The sequence below is a fragment of the Acinonyx jubatus genome, chromosome E1, assembly GCF_027475565.1.
Source record: "Acinonyx jubatus isolate Ajub_Pintada_27869175 chromosome E1, VMU_Ajub_asm_v1.0, whole genome shotgun sequence".
Classification (NCBI taxonomy): domain Eukaryota; kingdom Metazoa; phylum Chordata; class Mammalia; order Carnivora; family Felidae; genus Acinonyx; species Acinonyx jubatus.
In genome coordinates this window covers 24,509,319-24,529,734 of record NC_069397.1, presented here as the reverse complement: position 1 = coordinate 24,529,734, position 20,416 = coordinate 24,509,319, and the positions used below count along the sequence as shown (strand labels likewise).

Sequence of the window (20,416 nt, the reverse complement as noted above, 5' to 3'; positions counted from 1 at the left end):
TTTATGTTTAGCTTTTTTAGTTTTAGTTTAACTAATGTTTTTTAGATGCTTCACTAGACATAGATGTCAAATACTTTTACTTGTTCAGATGTATGCAAAATACTGGGAAACAAAGTCACAGTCTAAATTTGGAATGTCATTCAGTTTATTAATTTATCAGGTATCTTACTTGTATGTATAGTAAATCTTCCATTGTTAGTCCTTTACTATTAACAGTATTCTAACTGCAAGATATACCTCTGAGTCTAGTTAATGATACTCCATATATTTTTGACATTACTAAAGTAATTAATTCTATCTGTAGAATTTAAAAAAACTGAAAGAATGTAATTACTGAAATTCATGGATACAAATTTTGCATTAATATCATATGTAGTAAAGTTAGGGTTATTTTTTATCTTTATTTAAAAACAATACAAAAACTTTTTAGTTTAAAATTAATAATCATAATAGCTAAAAATTTGACTACTTAACCACTTCCAGGCACTATTCTTTTTTTTTCAATATATGAAGTTTATTGTCAAATTGGTTTCCATACAATACCCAGTGCTCATCCCAAAAGGTGCCCTCCTCAATACCCATCACCCACCCTCCCCTCCCTCCCACCCCCCATCAACCCTCCGTTTGTTCTCAGTTTTTAAGAGTCTCTTATGCTTTGGCTCTCTTCTACTCTAACCTCTCTCTTTTTTTTTTTTTCCCTTCCCCTCCCCCGTGGGTTTCTTTAAGTTTCTCAGGATCCACATAAGAGTGAACACATATGGTATCTGTCTTTCTCTGTATGGCTTATTTCACTTAGCATCACACTCTCCAGTTCTATCCATGTTGCTACAAAGGGCCATATTTCATTCTTTCTCATTGCCACATGGTACTCCATTGTGTATATAAACCACAATTTCTTTATCCATTCATCAGTTGATGGACATTTAGGCTCTTTCCATAATTTGGCTGTTGTTGAGAGTGCTGCTATAAACGTTGGGGTACAAGTGCCCCATGCATCAGTACTCCTGTATCCCTTGGGTAAATTCCTAGCAGTGCTATTGCTGGGTCTTAGGGTAGGTCTATTTTTAATTTTTTGAGGAACCTCCACACTGTTTTCCAGAGTGGCTGCACCAATTTGCATTCCCACCAACAGTGCAAGAGGGTTCCTATTTCTCCACATCCTCGCCAGCATCTATAGTCTCCTGATTTGTTCATTTTGGCCACTCTGACTGGCGTGAGGTGATCTCTGAGTGTGGTTTTGATTTGTATTTCCCTGATGAGGAGCGATGTTGAGCATCTTTTCATGTTCCAGGCACTATTCTAATGATATTTTGTTTGTATTAACTCCTTTAATCTTCTAAATAGTCCTGTAATATAAAGCAATATTATTATCTTCATTTTATGGCTCAGGAAACTAAGGCTCAGAGCAGTGAAATAGTTTGCCCAAGATTACAAGATAGTAAGTCCTCAGAGTTAAACATGAGGCTATTCTGCCTCTAGTAATAAAAGGTTATAAGACTAGATAGGTTAACTGTAAAAGAAAACTGTAACAGGAATTTTTCAATGAAAGCAAATGCTATTTTAATATTTCTGTCTTGGGGTGTCAGGGTGGCTCAGTCAGTTAAGTGTCAAACTCTTGATTTCGGCTCAGGTCATGATCTCACAGTTTTGGGAGTTCAAGCCTCTTATCGGGTTCTGTGCTGACAGTGTGGAGCCTATTAGGGATTATTTCTCTCTCTGCCTTTCTCTCTCTCCCCCTCTCCTGCTCACACTGTCTCTGTCTTTCTCAAAATAAAAACCTTTAAAAAAAAAAAAAAAAAAAAAAAAAATATATATATATATATATATATATATATATATATATATATATTTCTGTCTTTACTTGTCTTAAATAATGTCTGTGTACCTAAAGAACTTTTTGCTTATATGATACTGAACTGGGACACAGAATTAGCCAAAATACTTTTTTGTTTTTCTTCCCTTTTTTTTTTTTTTGTCATTTGAAATTAAGACACGAGAGATTTCATGATTATTCCAAATATATTTGCTGAAATGGAGACAGACTAAATACTCTATCTTCTTATAATGCCTCTGATTGAATTATGGGGCATGTTCATTCCAAATTTTATGGGGTAGCAAATAATGAGTTTTGATTCTGTTATATTTATAGTGGACCATAGCAAAATATGCTCCCAGGTTTAATGGGTTCCAGCAACAAGACTCCCAAGAACTTCTGGCTTTTCTCTTGGATGGTCTCCATGAAGATCTTAACCGAGTCCATGAGAAGCCCTATGTGGAACTGAAGGACAGTGATGGCCGACCAGACTGGGAAGTAGCTGCAGAGGTTTGTCGGTTTTGAGTTTCTAATGTAAGCAATAGATAAAATGTTCTGGCCACAGATGTGTGTTGTACAAGTTGAATGCTAACTAAACTATTCTGTGATCAAAATTTTACTATGGAAGTAAAAGAATTTATATTTCTCTGCTTGATTCTTGTTCAGTAATGCCAAAACAAGGCATCTTTAATGAAAAATTTTACATGTTGCCTTTTTACATTTAAACTTATGGGAAAGGATGCAGGACTTATTCAGTAGAACTTCAGGAGTCCCCATAATTGCTAAAATGATGTGTACAATGATGAATATGTATGTTTTATCTGCTCCTTAATGGACAAAGAACTTTAATTCTCATCAGTGTTACCATGGTAAGAACAAAAAAATGGGATTTTCCATCTGAATTTAATATCATTTAGGTTGAACAGAAAGAATCACATTCTAATCAAGAACTGGTTTTCTCTCCTATCTCAGTAGGCCAGTACATTTTAAATTACATATTTGAATTGTAAATTTGCAGGCAGAAAGTTTCTATATCTTAAATGAAGATTAAGGATTATGTTCTTTTTTTTTTATTGGAGTATAGTTGACATAATGTTACATTAGTTTCAGAGGGTTATATTCTTGGCATTTAAACCTAAAATATTTAACCAATTTATTTGAATTTATGTAGAAATAATTATTTTTTGAATTTTGAAAAAAGAAAGCTCTCTGATCTTTTTCCTTGCTAGGCATGGGACAACCATCTGAGAAGGAATAGATCGATTGTTGTGGATTTGTTCCATGGGCAGCTGAGGTCCCAAGTCAGATGCAAAACGTGTGGGCATATAAGTGTCCGATTTGACCCTTTCAATTTTTTGTCTTTGCCACTACCAATGGACAGTTATATGCACTTAGAAATAACAGGTAGGTCACAAAGTTCTGAAAATCTACTTAACTTCAATGTCTTCTACATTGATCAGGTAGCCTGAATTTGAATTTCTAAGTATAGTCATTTCTTTATAATGCATTCTCATAGGGGCACCTAGGTGGCTTAGTCAGTTAAGTGTCTGACTTTGGCTCAGGATGATCTCATGGCTCATGGGTTCGAGCCCCATGTCAAGGTCTGTACTGACATCTCAGAGCCTGGAGCCTGCTTTGGATTCTGTATCTCCCTCTCTCTGGCTCCCCCCCCCCCCCCAATAAACAAACATTATAATGTATTATCATAAAAATTGGTCAGCATGTTATAATCCAACAGGGTAATTTCAGGCAGGAACTCCAGACCCTGGAACATGGGACCACGCCTTGTGCCCATTGATACCTCTGTTAGTTTCAAACATGCCAGAAACTCTTTAAAATCTTACAAAACCACTCATACTTCTATATCAGATGAACATCAAAAAATAATGATTTCACTCAGTATCATCCCTGATGATACAACCATTTCTTGTAGTTTACATGTAAAATAAAAATTCTAGACTGAAACGTTTGCTGTTTCCAAGACACACACACACACACACACACACACACACACACACACACACACACACAGTAGAGCTTTCAGTGAAATGTGCATTATATGCATTATACCTAAAAGATGTTTTCTCTTTACTAGTTATTAAGCTGGATGGTACTACCCCTGTACGATATGGACTACGACTGAATATGGATGAAAAGTACACAGGTTTAAAAAAACAGCTGAGCGATCTCTGTGGACTTAAATCAGAACAGATCCTTCTTGCAGAAGTACATGGGTCCAACATAAAGGTAATATTGATTATTCTTTCTAGGATACCCTTGATTCCATCCTTTAAAGATCACAGTTTTCTCAATTAATTATTAAATGACTGAAGGGGATATCAAAACACAACAAAGAATGAACAAAATTTAACAGTTTCCCATCCCTGAAACTTTAAAAAGGATATCTACCAGCATAAAGAAGTAATAATGATAGTGGCATTAAAAAAATTTTTTTATTTAACATTTTTATTCGTTTTTGAGAGACAGAGACAAGAGAGTAAGCAGGGAAGGGGCAGAAAGAGAGGTAGACACAGAATCCAAAGCAGGCTCCAGGGAGCTGTCAGCACAGAGCCTGATGTGGGGCTCAAACCCATGACCATGAAATCATGACCTGAGCTGAAGATGGACACTTAACTTAACCAACTGAACCACCCAGGTACCCTGATAGTGGCATTTTAAAAGAAGGGAATATAAGCCTAGCGCTATCTGTATGGAGTAATCTAGCTACATCACTACAGTATAGATTTCCCCCAGTGACTACTGCTGCTACACTTTACAGGTTTTTGTATTACCACTCTTACTAGAATTCTTCCTTGGTTAAAGTATTTTACATATTTATAAATGTATGCTTTTACTATTTATTTATGAATATATATACCTGGCCTTTCAACACACTAAGATGTTAGAGAGCAAAGACAAATTGACATAAATCACTTCTTCGTGCATACCAGCTGGAGAAGCAAGCAATTTAATAAATACATTGCCTGGAACTAATATTACGCTATATATGTATTAACTAGCTAGGATTTAAGTAAAAGCTTGAAACAAAAATAAATAAAAATTAAAATTAATAAAATAATAATATATTGCCTACCCTCAATTGAACTCCTACCATTGATATTATTCATATTCATCTTTGGGCTTTCTGAACAAACTCCCAACTGATGTTTTCTCATGTGTAATGCAAAGGTAAGATCTCTGAGGTTTGGGATTTAGATGCTTGAAATGAAGGACAAAACTTAAGCCATCACTTATTCAAAACAACTTCTTTCCTATGGAATGGGATAACATGTTTTGTCAGTGAGGTTAGTTTTCAGTCAGTTTATCAAGCTTTCATCTTTTAGCTGTTTGAGAAAAGTTATTCAGTCATTTTGTTTGTTTTATTCGTGAAACCATCTAAGACGTTTGTTTCAAATGATTTTCCATTTTATATGAAACATTTCCTCCTTCTCATCCTCTTTTTCTGTAGAATTTCCCTCAAGACAACCAAAAAGTGAGACTCTCAGTGAGTGGATTTTTGTGTGCATTTGAAATTCCCATTCCTGGATCTCCAATTTCAGCTTCTAGTCCGACACAGACAGGTAAGATAGAACTAGTTATTCTCGTTATTTCGGCTTTAAATATTGGCCTAAGGGTTTATATTTATTTGGGCTAAGGATATTCAGGCAAAAGAATTTTGGAGACTGATGGAAACCTTGGTGATCGTTTGGCTCAGATTCCTCATTTTTTAGATGAGGAACCTAAAATTCAGGCAATGTAAGTGACAAGCAGATGCTTATTTAACTAAGTCTACCACTGGAATTCAGATCTCTTAATTCTTTTATCTGATACTAACATGGCAACAAATGGTGTGAGAGATATATAATATACTATCAGAGAATAAAACAATAAACATGACAAAAAGAATCTATTTAAGTGGGGGTAGGAAATAACACAAAAAGAATCTGTTTAATATGAATGTGGTTTGATATGGTTATCAATTAAATCTTTTTGACCATTAACATTGTTGGTCTATTCTTCATACTGCTTATAATTAGGTTTATTTCCTGACTATAAAGGGCCTCACAGAGAATGAGGCTCCTCTTGTTGGCACTTAGTAGAGTATTGATAGTGGGTTGATGGATGATTTAATACTGCTTTTTTGTTTAAATAATCACTGTTCAATAGAACTGTCTGCAATGATGGAAATTTTCTGTAATCTTTTCCATCCAATAGAATATTCACAAGTCATATGGACTGTTGAGACTAAGAGAAATACATTTTTAATATGATTTAAATTTAAAAGGCATCTTTCATCATTTGTAACAAATATATCACTTTGGTTGGGGGGATGTTGCTAATGGCGAAGGCTTTGCATTTTTGGGGACAAATCCGAAATCTGTACTTTCCTCTTTATCTAAAACTAATCTAAAAAATATTTTTTAAAAACTAAAATGAAAAAAAAAGGAACATCTAGCTAGAGACTGTTGTTTTCAACTGAACATTTTTAGGGGAATAGAGAAATGAATTCGTAGAGAGGGAAAAGAAAACAAGTGGCAGAACTATTTGTATGTTCAAACTATTTGTAAGAACAAAAAAATGGGATTTTCCATCTGAATTTAATATCATTTAGGTTGAACAGGTATGATGCTGATAAAGATTCTTACAAAAATTTTACTTCTACTTTTCAGAAAACTAAAAGAAAACCAACTTTTTTTTTTTTTTACTTATACTTCCAAGCACTTACTTCCAGCAGTTATTCTTGCTTTGTCATTTCATCTTAAGTGTGAGTTATAGAAGTAAAATCTGAAATTAAAATCTTCCAGTCAGTCCAGAATTATTATTTGAACTATGATTTCTCCCTGTCCTTTGCTAAAAGAGACTCTACTACAGTGGTCTTGGTCCCCACATTATTTGAGAAAAGAGCAAAGATGAAAACACCACAAGCTTATGATGCTGTATTTATCTATGAATTTGTAGATTTCTCCTCTTCCCCATCTACAAATGGAATGTTGACCCTAACAACCAATGGAGACTTGCCCCGACCAATGTTTATACCCAATGGAATGCCAAACACTGTTGTGCCATGTGGAACTGAGAAGAACTTCACAAATGGAATGGTGAATGGTCATATGCCATCTCTTCCTGACAATTCCTTTACAGGCTACATCATTGCAGTCCACCGAAAAATGGTTAGTTTAAATTAGGCAACTTACTGCTCATCTTAACCAATGTCATTTGTGAAACATAGCCACTTTCTGTCTTTGAAGCCTCTTCGTTGTGTTCACTTTCAGGGTGTTATTGTAAGTGATCAGAGCCAGGATTTAGTATCACACATGCTGGCCATTGTATGAAATACCATTCCTCAGAGGCATCTGGGTGGCTCAGTCGTTTAAGTGTCTGACTCAGCTCAGGTCATGATCTCACAATTTGTGGGTTCAAGCCTGTGTCAGCTCTGTGCTGATGGCTCAGAGCCTGGAGCCTGCTTTAGATTCTGTGTCTCCCTCTCTCTCTGCTCCTCCCCCACTTGTTCTCTCTCTCTCTCTCTCTCTCTCTCTCTCTCTCTCTCTCTCTCACACACACACACACACACACACACACACACACACAAAATGAATAAACATTTTTTAAAAATTTGAAGTGTCATTCCTCACTCATATTAAGCAGCAACAGGATGGCTGCTACATCCAAATACTACTCCCTTTTTAAAAGTTTGTGTCTCCCATATTTTCATGTAGGCATGTACATCTTCTCTGCCATGTAAGCATGGATGTATTTGGAGGTTGGTTGGTTGGTTTTTTTGGAGAGAAACAGGAACGTTCTTGGATAAAAACAAGTTGTTTCCTAGGACTGCTGTAACAAATTAGCACAAATTTCATGGCTTAAAACAACAGACGTTTATTCTTTCATAGTTCTATAGGTATCTCAAGACATCTGAAATCACCAGGGCTGTGCTCCCTCCAAAGGCTTTAGGGGAGAATCCTTCCTTGCCTCTTCCAACTTCCATAGGCATTTCTTATAACTCCAATCTCTGCCTCCATCTTTACATGATCTTCTGCTTCTCCCTCTGCTGTTCACTAGTGACATTTACTGATAGCACTTGTCATTAGATTTAAGTACCTAGAAATAAACTGCAACAGATACACAAGGTATCTATATGGAAAGCAATAAAAATATTGATAAAAATTAAAGAAGACTCAAATATTTGAGGGAAATAGACCATGTTCATGGATTAGAAGACCAGATATTTCAAAGATCTGAGTTCTTCACAAACTCATCTACAGATTCAGTGCACAATCCCAATATAAATGCTTACTATGTGTATGTATGCTCGTGTATGTAAACTTGATAAGCTGATGCTAAAATGTGGAAGCAGAGGGGCACCTGGCTAGCTCATTCAGTAGAGTATGGGACTCTTGATCTTGAGGTCATAAGTTCAAGCCCTATGTTGGGCACAGAGCTTACTTAAAAAGTAAAAAAATTATTCTCTCTCTCTGCCTCTCCTGTGCTCTATCAAAATAAAGAAACTTAAACAAACGGGGGGCGGGGGCACTGGGTGGCTTAGTTGGTTAAGCGTCTGACTCTTGGTTTCGGCTCAGGTCATGATCTCATGGTTCGTGAGTTCGAGCCCTGCATCGGGCTCTGTGCTGATAGCATGGAGCCTGCCTGGGATTCTCTCTTTCCTTCTCTCTCTGCCCCTCCTCTGCTCTCTCTGTCTCTCAAACTAAATTAAAAAAAATTTTTTTAATAAAAAAAAAATTAAAATTAAAAAAAAAATGTGGAAATACAAAGCACTGGAATAACCAAGACACTCTTGAAGAAGAGTAAAGCATGATGAATTGAGCTACAAGATATTACAATTATTTTATAACACTTAAGTACTTAAGACATTGTGATACTGGTATGAGAAAAGACAAGTAGTTAACAGTGGTTTAGAATAGAGAACCCAGAGACAGATTCACAAATGTATGAACATTTGAGTTATAACAAAGATAGCATTGCAGAGCAGTGAGAGAAAGACAATTTTCTTGGTAAATGGTGCTGAGATAATTGAATAGCCATATGAAACTTGACACCTACCTCTTACCACATAATGTTCAATTCCAGGTGGACTACAGAACTAAATATGAACGCAAAACAATAAAACAGCTCCTAGAAGATAATAGGTGAATACATTCATGACCTTGATGTAGGAAAAGACTACTTAAATAGGACACAAAAAGCACTAACCATAAAGGAAAAGATTAATAAATTGGACATCATTAAAATTAAGAACTTTAGTTCCATCAAAAGATGCCATTGCATAGAAAGGCAAGCCTTGGAGTCAAAGATGTCTGCCACTCCTATAACCACAAATAGACTCAATCTAGGAAATATAAAGAACTCATATAAATCCTTAAAAAACAATTCAGGGCGCTGGGTGGCTCAGTCAGTTGGGTATCTGACTCTTGATTTTGGCTCAGGTCATGATCCCAGGGTTGTGGGATTGAGCCCCACAGTTGAGCCTCAGCTCTGTGCTGAGTGTGAGCCTGCTAAAGATTCTCTCTCCTTCTGCCCCTCTTCCCTGCTTATTCTGTCTCTCCCTTTCTCAAATAAAAAATTTTTTTGAATAAAAAATGGTTAATTTTAAATAAGCACTTCACAGAAAAGATATACAAATAGCCAGTAACCATATGAAAAAGTGATCAGCCAGACTACTAACCAGGGAAATACAAATTAAAGCTCCATTAGCATATCACCGCACACCCACCAGAGCAGCTTAAACTGATTAACAGTGATGATGAGGATATTTGAGCAACAGGAACTCTCATACACTGCTAATAAGAGTATAAGTTAATACAGCTCTTTTGGAAAGTAGTTTTCTAGTTAAAGGTAAGCAATTCTCCTTTTTAAGCATCTACCAAACAGACGTGTGTATCAGGAGATATGTACAAGAATATTCATTCAGCAGCATTAGCATTAGCAGCATTATCTGTAATCGCCCAAAGCTGAAAACAAAAAATAAAAACATTAAATGTCCATTAGTAGTAGAAAAAGGATAAGGAAGTTGAGACATTCATATGATAGAATATTCTACAGCAATGAAAATGAATGAATTTCGAGTTGTACCCAACATAAATGAATTTCATAAACCTAATGTGGAAAAGAAGCCAGACACAAAAGAAATATAAAATATATGATTCTTTTTATAAATAAAAACTTTAAAAACAGAGAAAATGAAATTTACTGTTTTTATGCATAGCCTATGAAACTATAAAGAAAAAGCAAGGAAGTGATTACCATAAAATTAGAAAAACTGAACTTTTGAAGGAAGGAAGAAATTGTGATTGGGAGGAAGCAGAGGGAGGCTTTTGGAGTGCTAGCTGTATTCTGTCTTTGACTAGTGATTATACAGCTATTTGCTTTGTGATAATTCTTTAAAACGTACTTGTCTACCCTTTTGAATTAACAACTCATGACTTAAAGTGAGCACCTGACAACGTAGATGACATTCTATGGGCCACGTTCTAGACAGGATTGTATGGGATTATATGAGTGGATAGAGAATTAAGGCATCCATTTGTACTTGGTATTGGCTTTAAGTACAGCTCCAACTACTCCCATCAGCATTTCCCTATGTCTCTCTCTCTCTTTTTTTTAACCAAGTATTATCAGATCATAAATTAAGAATTCTCATGTACTTTTTAAAAAGTCTTGGAAAACCACTCTCTTGAATTTTCATGAATATGTTTTATAGAGCACTTGGTAAGTGCTAAAGCATTATATACAGTTTTTTGTAATTATTAGACCATAAAGCCACATTGTCAACTCTTAATTTTCACCTTTTAACCAGTTATTGATTTCCAGTTTCTTTCATGATCTAGACAGGTGCTTTAGGAATACCTAAAATTGATTTTAGGTATCTGTCTGTCTCAAGTCAAGTCCCTTTTCCTATTATTTCTGTGAAAGGCAACACCATTCTTCCATGCTAAAAGCTAAAGGCTGAGAGTATCCTTAGATTTTTTTTCTCCCCTTTTCTTCTAAAACCCTATATTCAGTATATCACTATGCCCTTTAATTTCTTCTACTTTTTTTTTTTAAAACAATGTATTTTTTGAGAGAAAGAGCACGAGTGGTGGAGTGGCAGAGAGAGAGGAGAAGGGAGGATCCTAAGTGGGCTCTGTGCTGACAGCAGAGCCTGATGTGGGGGCTTGAACTTACAAACCATGAGATCATGACCTCAGCTGAAGTCATACAGTCAACAAGCTGAGCCATCCAGGCAACCCTTAATTTCTTTTCTTTTTTTTTTTTAAGTTTATTTATTCTTTCATTTTTGAGAGAAAGAGCACAAGTTGGGGAGGGGCAGAGTGGAAGGGAGACACAGAATCCGAAGCAGGCTCCAGGCTCTGAGCTGTCAGTACAGAGCCCAATGCGGGGCTTGAACTCAACGAACTGTGAGATCATGACCTGAGCCGAAATCGGATGCTTAACCAACTGAGCCACCCAGGGGCCCCATCCCCTTAATATCTTATTTTAAAATACTACTTGAATTTACCATTTCTTCATTTTTATTGCCACCTTCTTTCAGACCTTTCTGATCTCATGATTGAATTACTTTGAAAGTAGTTTATTTTTTGTCTCCTCCTTTCTACAAGGTAAAAGATGAATAAGAATGAGACAAGGCAACCTAGGCAAGAATATTCAGAAAATAGAGAAATGGGAAAACGGTATTGATGTGACAAATAAAGGAAAAGTCAATTTAAAGGAAAAAAGAAAGAAAGAAGTGGTTTACATGGATCAGAGAAATCAAAAGAGTGAAAATTGAAGTTTCGCAATATAACCGAGTAAAGAAATGGAACAAAACTCCTTTGAACAGTTGGGCCAAATGAGTTTTTCCAGCTGGGAGGAAAAGTTGTTAGGAGAGAGCAAAAGGAGGATTCCTGGTATAGGAAAGCTGGGAGTGTTATTCCCATGAGGAACTGAGTAGTATCTCCCAGTGGTACTGGGAGAAGTTACCTTCAAGAGGATGAAAATTTTTTGTGGGTTTAGAAAAGAGCTACACTGAGGAATGAAGAGGTCATTGCTTTGATGACTCATTTATTTAGTAAAATAAGTCATCTGCTGAGAGAGTGGAAGAACAGTAGAAGTTTAAGGAGAGAAGAATTAACCTATATTTTTAGATTTTTGTTTTATTGGTTGGTTGTTTTTTTTAGAGAGAGAGTGTGCACACAGGGGTGGGGGGCAGAAGGAGAGGGAGAGAGAGAATCTTAAACAGTCTCCACATCCAGCACAGAGCCTGATGCAGGGCTTGATCTCATGACCACAAGATCACGACCTGAGCTGAAATCAAGAGTAAGATGCTCAACTGATTGAGCTACCCATGTGCCCCTGTTTTTAGGTTTTTGAAAAATAGTTATTCTGAATTCTGTCCACGTATCAACTGTGAGTCTTATAAGAACATCAGCACATGAAATACAGTCTTGGAATCATGTATTTAGCTAAGCTTAAATGAATAATGCAAGGGGTGCCTGGCTAGCTCAGTTGGTAGAGCATGCAACTCTTGATCTCATGGTGGTAAGTTTGAGCCCCATGTTGGGTGTAGAGATTACTTAAAAATAAGATCTTTAAAAAAAAAAGGGTTTAATTTAAAAAATGAATAATGGCAAGATAAAATGCTTGAGAATCTGAAATAGAAGTCTTTAAGAAACTAGCTAACCGTTGGTGAGTTTGTAAGTTGTTGATTTAGCTTCTGTAACTACTACACAAAGACCACACTTAAAGAATTAAATGTCCAAGTGCTCAGCAGTTTTTTGAGTAATCCTGAATTGCAGTCAACCTTTTATTATACTAAACTTTTGTTTTATTAAGCAGCCATTTCCAAGCTACTTCTGTGCGGTATCTCTATATTAAGGAATCTCCTTAACATACTAAAAGCAAATATTTTTAAAGTTTACTTTACTTTTATTCTATCACGTAATTAAAAAACAAAAAAGACTAAAGTCAGCTCAGCTACTTTTAGGAAGGTGCATAAGTTGTTATAACATTAAATGGCTGGGTTTCATATCTTCCCAACAGTTTAGGAATTGCTGCTCTAACAACAGCTGTCAACACCTTATTAGAAAATTGTGTTTTGAGGCAGTTTGGTTTACTGGCATCCTTTCTAGAGAAAGGATTTTAAGTGCTTTTAAAAACCTTGAGTTAGGAAACTATTACTAGTTTTTACATGTGGTTCTGTGTGTGTGAGAAATATTTATCAGAGAAAACTAGTTTGAAAATACTAAATGCTGAAAAGTTTGATAGCATTTCTAAAACTGGCAATACTTCAATCTTCAACCTTCCGCTCTAAATAACCATATTCTCTATATTAATTAAACGTGGTTTTATAAATAAAGAGAAGTGTGGTAGGGACTACTTTGAAAATGATACTGTTGCCTGTTATTGGCTGCCTTAGAATGAAAGGGAGGAATCAAAGGCCTGTCTTCTCAGCCCTTTCTTCTCTTGTTTGTACATACAGATGAGGACAGAACTGTATTTCCTTTCATCTCAGAAGAATCGCCCCAGCCTCTTTGGAATGCCACTGATTGTTCCATGTACTGTGCATACCCGGAAGAAGGACCTGTATGATGCGGTCTGGATTCAGGTGTCTCGATTAGCCAGCCCACTCCCACCTCAGGAAGCCAGTAACCATGCTCAGGATTGGTGAGTTGAGAGGGGGATAAGCCTGGACAGGTGGTTTCCAAACTCAAGAAGAAGAATTTATATGAATTCTATGTAATATATAGGACACAGTCCATGTTAAGTTAATCACTCTTTGAAGAGCCATCCAGAAAGCATATAATTCAACCATGTGGTTTGATCTATTGAGTAGGAGAGACTGTACAACTTCCTTTCATGACCTAGACATTCTAGTGTCTAATAATCCTTTCATTCTCTACTCTCTTACCTGAAGTCCCTCCTGCTAATGCTTTAAATGCTTCAGGTATTATCCTTGACTTCTGTTATTGCAAAACTAGGGAGTATAAATTCACCAGGGAGTTTGTATCCTCTCAACTTGCTGGAATGCAGAATGGAAACAGTCACGTACATTTCTATACATGAACTCTGAAAAATCCCCATACCATAACAAATGATTCAGTTGGATTGTTTCCATGCCTTGTTAGTTTAACATGGAGGGCCACCTGCATGGCTCAGTCTGTTAAGTGTCTGACTCTTGATTTTGGTTCAAGTCATAATCCCAGGATTGTGGATCAAGCCCCACGTCAGGCTCTTTGCTGAGTGTGGAGCTTGCTTAAGGTTCTCTCTCTCTCCTTCTGCCCCTCTCCCCTGTGCGCTATCTCTCTCTCTCTCTCCCTCAAATTAAAAAAAAAAAAAGTAATTTAAGAAAAAAGAATAAATCTTAAAGGAAAACTGCAAATAATAAGCAATTTAGTTGAGGAATGTCATGTTAAGTAAAAATGACAATAGGGCAAGATTAAATTTGAAGTGAAAGTGTGATTAAATTGAAGAACTTCCAGATGAGGACTTTTCCCTGGCTTGCTAATGAATTGGATATGGAGTATGAGGGAAAGAGGAACCCAAGTTTGGTTATCAGCCTGAGCAATTGTTTGTGAATGGTGGTAACATTTAATGTGAGGAAAACTGAGGAAGGAGTAGGTTTGAGCAAGTTAAATTCAACATGTATGTTATATTTTTAAGTGGGATATAGACTTCAGTGTCCTTTGTTGGAGATATAAAAATATAGGTGTCATCACAAATAGTTGGTATTTAAATCCCTGAGACCAGATGATAACGTTTAGAGAGTAAGAGATAGAGAAGACACCCCCCCCCAATGTAATTCCTGATGCATTCCAACATTTAGAGGTTGAAAAATGACAAAAAAGGAGATTGAGAAGAAGCAGCCAGTGACGAAAGAAGAAAATTAGGAGTGAGTGGTGTCCCAGAAGTGAAGAAGTGTTTAAAGGAAGAATGATCAGTTTCAAATGCTACGGAGAGCTTTAGTAAGAAGAGGCCTGGGAACTGACCACTGGACTTGATAAAATGGCAGTCTTTGGTGACCTTTGCAAAAGCTATTTTAGTATAGATGGAATGGTATAGATGAAGGCATGGAGGTTAGAATAGATTAAAGAGAAAATAGTCCTACAGGCAATAAAAAAAATAATAAGAGTCTTTTAGAGATAACACAATGAAATATTTATGAATGAAAATGATAAAATGCCTCTGATTTCCTTCAAAATAACCTAGTGGGTCACAATAGCCAAGAGGTGGAAACAACCCAAATGTCCATCAGCAGACAAATGGATAAACTGTGGTATGTACATACAGTGGAGTATTTGTCAGCCATAAAAAGGAATGAAGTTCTGATACACACTACAACATGGTTGAACCTTGAAAACATTATACTAAGTGAAATAAGCCAGATACAAAAGGATAAATACTGTATGATTTCACTTTTATGAGACATTTTGAGTAGGTAAATTCATAGACAGATATTAGATTAGAGGTTACTAGGGTTTGGGAGGAAAGGAGTATTATTATTGCTTAATGGTACAGAGTTTCTGTTTGGGAAGATGAAAAAATTCTGGAGATGGATGGTGGTGATGGTTGCACAGACAGCATTGTGAATGCCTTTAATGTCACTGAATTGTATACTTAAAAATGGTTAAATGGTACAGGTGCCTGGGTGGCTCATTTGCTTAAGCGTCTGACTCTTGATCTCAGCTCAGGTCTTGATCATGGTCGTGAGTTCAGTCCCCATGTTTGGCTCCACACTGTTCTTGAAGCCTACTTTTAAAAAAAAGTTGAATGGTAAATTTTATGTATATTTTCCCATTTTTTTTAATGGAATGAAAGAATCTGTAGAGCTAGGTTAAGGGTATAGGTGAATTAAAAGTGGCTGAGGGTTGATGATGATTATAGTTGGGTGACCAATACATGGGGGTTCATTGTACAGTTCTCTATTTTTGTGAGTGTTAATGTCAATAAATTTGAATGTTTAGATTAGATGGACAAATTCCTGGAATCGAGGATCTATATAAAAGATGATTATTTTGAGCGACAGTGGATAAGGAGGAAAGTGAGGATTTGAGAGCAGTAATTAGAAATTTCTCTTTGGTCAAAGAATTGTTAGAGTAGTGATACTTGAATAAGCGATTTAAAAAGTTAGGAGGTAGCTATTGCAAAGTAGGATATTTGGAACTGAACGTTTTGGAGGTGGCAAAGTCCTTATCATGGTTTCATTACCTTTAGCAACCATGTAACAGCTACTACCAGTTGCCAAATGTGGTGTCTTGCATTGCTTCTTATTGGGGCAAGGATGAAGAAAAATACTTGTTTAAGTGGGAGAATCAAGGCTGTCTTGCAGTTAAAAGACATTACTCTAAAAATGTTAGGTAGCTTATAGCTTTGAGTAGTTAAGGCAGGGAAAAGGGTGCCTCACAGTGTACCACATCAGGATTCTGATTAAAGAACGCTTCTGGGGTGCCTGACTGGCTCGGTTGGAAAAACATGTGACTCTTGATCTCAGGGTGGTGAGTTTGAGCCCCACATTGGGTGTAGAGATTACTTAAACAAAACTTAAAAAAAAAAGGAAATATGTCAATATAAATATATATTTTATATATATATATTATATACTTTATATATATTATATAATATATATTATATATTTATATATATTATATATTATAATATATATATTATATATTATATATAGTCTGCTCTTCTAAAAACCATTATGATCTTTCGGCTTTCTGTGCTGTGGCAATGTTCTTGTCATGGAAAGGTCTAATTATTTTAGTTTAATGTGAATTAAATCTTGTGATAGAATTAGGGCTGAAGGATAATTGGTAGTTGATTTCATGATTAGCTTATTAGCTTATAAGGTTATTAGCTTATCTTAAAATTTTGTGTGGACCACATGGCCTCTCTTAGAGACATCTGGCAGTCTAGTCTGTCTACCTTCTGTAACAGGGATACAACATGGGAGCCCTGAGTGGGGTTGGTAGAGGGCTGCTGCTAATGGGTTAAAATAACTAGCATTGAACTGTCAACCATGAGCATACTGCTCTGACAGATGCCCCTTCCTAGGGTTACTTAAAGAAAAAATGAAAAGGAGTTGAGACCTCAAATAGAAATGTTTTTTATGGGAATGCAAGTTGGTGCAGCCACTCTGGAAAACAGTATGGAGGTTTCTCAAAAAACTAAAAATAGAGCTACCCTACAGCCCAGCAGTTGCGCTGCTAGGCATTTATCCAAGGGATACAGGCGTGCTGTTTCGAAGGGACACATGCCCCCCACCATGTTTATAGCAGCACTGTCAATAATAGCCAAAGTATGGAAAGAGCCCAAATGTCTATTGATGGATGAATGGATAAAGAAGATGTGGTTTATATGTATACACAACTGAGTATTACTCAGCAATCAAAAAGAATGAAATCTTGCCATTTGCAACTACATGAATGGAACTGGTCAATCAGAGAAAGACAAAAATCATATGACTTCACTCATATGAGGACTTTAAGAGACAAAACAGATGAACATAAAGGAAGGGAAACAAAAATAATATAAAAACAGGGAGGGGGACAAAACAGAAGAGACTCATAAATAGGGAGAACAAACTGAGGATTGTGGGGGGGATGCGCTAAATGGGTAAAGGGGCACTAAGGAATCTACTTCTGAAATTGTTGCACTATATGCTAACTAATTTGGATGTAAATTTAAAAAAATAAAAAATCAAACAAATTTTAAAAAAATGTTTTTTATACTCTTCTGTTTCAGTGATGACAGTATGGGCTATCAGTATCCCTTCACTCTACGAGTTGTGCAGAAAGATGGGAACTCCTGTGCTTGGTGCCCATGGTATAGGTAAAGTAATCTTATGCAAAAGAAAAATTTTAGTAGCATTGCAGCTTCAGATATTATACCTTTTGCATAAGGTTTCCAGTTTTTAGAAGTAATACTAAATAATAAGAAGCTTGAAATAAACATCGCAATTGTTGATTCATCTTTTTCTTATGTGGTCCGTAGCTAAGTTTTGCTCTTGAGCCTTAGCTGGTTTTGTAAACTCTGTGATCCTCATTAAATTCATAGTTTATGATTAACATTTATTATTTTATACCTTCTGCTCCTTATATATAAATCAGTTTAGCATTCTGAGCCCAGTAGAACATAGTCTACTTACTAGACTTCGTGGAAGTCTGTTTTTGACTTTCAGAAGAATTATGGAGACTGATTGGTCAGTATTGTTGCAGCTTGCGAAATATCTGAGTGCTAAAGTCAACTACCTTCAGAGAACTATAATAGACTTAGCAAATGGAATCTAAATAGGCATTGAAATCATGGCTTTGTCATGGTCCTTCCCTTTCCATAAATTTTTACAAACATTTATTTAGTGTGCCACTTTACAAACAAGGAAATAGGCATTGTTATATCAGATGTCCTTCCTCAGGAGTATTAAATGACTAAATTTAGAATTTTCTTAGAGGTATATTATCTCAAATATTCAATCCTCATGTCATTTATCTTCCATAAAGTCCACACATTCATGTGGATTAACAAATGGTTATCAAGTGCTTTGAAAAACCAAAGACTTGAGAAGTAATGAGCATGCTTCCCTGAAATAAAAATAATTACTAATACATATTCATACATTTATCAGTCTTAATTTAGAGGCCCATGACAGATTCTGAACCCAAGAAAGTGGAGAAGTATAAAGAGATAATATTTCTGATAAAGAAAATGTTGATTCTTTCATAATTATTCATTCCTTAGTAGATCATTTTCGTCCCTTTAGATTTTGCAGAGGCTGTAAAATTGATTGTGGAGAAGACAGAGCTTTCATTGGAAATGCCTATATTGCTGTAGATTGGGACCCCACAGCTCTTCACCTCCGCTATCAAACATCACAGGAAAGGGTAAGTACTCAAGGCCACCATAAGATGGTAGTTTTCATAAGTAAAAATTTTCCCAGTTTAACTGTATTGTGACATTTCTGTTTTAGGTGATCTAAATACAATCAGAAAAACATTCATTGGTATTCTCTAAGCCACTTAATATATTGACATGATTACATGGATGTTTCAGTTTTCCCACTTACAGAGTTACTTGTATTGGGACATTACATTTCAAAAAACACCACTAATAAGTAAATCTCGAAATTCTGGGTATGACTAAGACATTATATTGTTTGGCCTCCAAGCAATAAATACCTCTTTGCCTATTTATTAATTATTATTACAGCTGCAGCATTTAGTAACACTGTAACTTAGCTCGAAGGCGTCCCAGGGCTACAGCTGCTTACTGGGCATAGTGACCAGAAAAATTAAAGGAAAGATTGAATGTTTCAAGACTGGGCACCTAAGAATGTATCTCAATGGCTATTCCTTCACACTTAGCATTCCTCTACTGGGAAAACAGTTTTTACATTTTGAAAATGTTACTTCAAAAAGACTAATAACTCCATACTAACTATAAAAATATTTATATTTTTATAAATATTAAATATTTATATTGATATAAAAATATTAAAATTTTATATTTATATTTTATATTAATTTTATATATTATATATAATATAAACATATTTATAAATATATATAAATATATATTATATATAATATAAATGTATTTGTATTATATATAAATATATATTTATATATATAATAATATATATAAATATATAAATATATAAAAATATATATAAAATAAATATATATTATATATAATATAGATATATTTATATTAATATTATAAAAATATTAAATTTTTATAATATAATTGTTGAAGGATAGATTGGCTAGATAGTTGGTGGATAGAGATATGATGAATCTGATGGAGAAATAAAAGCAACAGCATCAACGGATTTTTTTTTTTTTTTAGTTACATGAAGAATTGTAGTTGCTTTTGCATTTATGTGGCTCTTGATGGAAATTTCCAGTGTATGATCTGAAAAGCTCTGGAGGACATCCTGCTTATAGAAAGAATGGCCTACGTGACCTGTTAAATCTCACCCCATTTCCACTTTCAGTGATGCTCTTAGGATGCCATGGAAACCAACTTGCTATTGAGATATCCTGCTTTGGTGGGGACTGCGGCCACATGACTAATTTCTTCCTACTAAATTTCTCTTCCTACCTGTGGTTTCTGCATGTGCTTAGAGAGTCACGTAGACAAAGTGATTACCTTGGTTCAAAATTGACATTATTACCCATATATTTTATGTTGTTTATTCCAGTAATTTCCCTTCCAGGAATTTATTCTAGGGAAATACTTTAATGCTGACAAATAATCATCATAGCATTTTTTAGAACACTAAAAAAATTAGACACAACTTGTATTCGTCCCACATTAGAAGATTGGTTAAATAAAGCATAGTATATAAATTTGATAAAATATTATGCAGTCATTGAAAATGATGATTACCAGGAGTTTTTACCATGATTACCATGATACTTAACGATGTGATGGCTTTGTTTGGTTTTTTATTTATTTTTTAATTTACATCCAAGTTAGTTAGCATATATAGCACAACAATGATTTCAGGAGTAGACTCCTTAATGCCCCTTACCCATTTAGCCCATATCCTCCCCCCCCCCCCAACCCTGCCAGTAACCCTCTGTTTGTTCTCTGGATTTATGAGTCTCTTCT

At 35.5% G+C, this 20,416-nt stretch overlaps 1 protein-coding gene across 2 annotated transcripts in view; it reads left to right on the top strand.

Moving 5' to 3' along the window:
* The window catches only part of USP32 (ubiquitin specific peptidase 32), a 238,615-nt gene that overhangs the window by 203,357 nt on the left and 14,842 nt on the right, over window positions 1-20,416 (top strand). For both annotated transcript variants that reach the window (XM_027034284.2, XM_027034285.2), the window contains exons 22-29: window positions 2,150-2,323; window positions 3,043-3,217; window positions 3,909-4,060; window positions 5,283-5,394; window positions 6,773-6,984; window positions 13,287-13,471; window positions 17,549-17,635; window positions 18,564-18,684. In XM_027034284.2, the coding sequence (XP_026890085.1) occupies window positions 2,150-2,323; window positions 3,043-3,217; window positions 3,909-4,060; window positions 5,283-5,394; window positions 6,773-6,984; window positions 13,287-13,471; window positions 17,549-17,635; window positions 18,564-18,684 (1,218 nt within the window). The remainder of the gene's footprint in view (window positions 1-2,149; window positions 2,324-3,042; window positions 3,218-3,908; window positions 4,061-5,282; window positions 5,395-6,772; window positions 6,985-13,286; window positions 13,472-17,548; window positions 17,636-18,563; window positions 18,685-20,416) is intronic.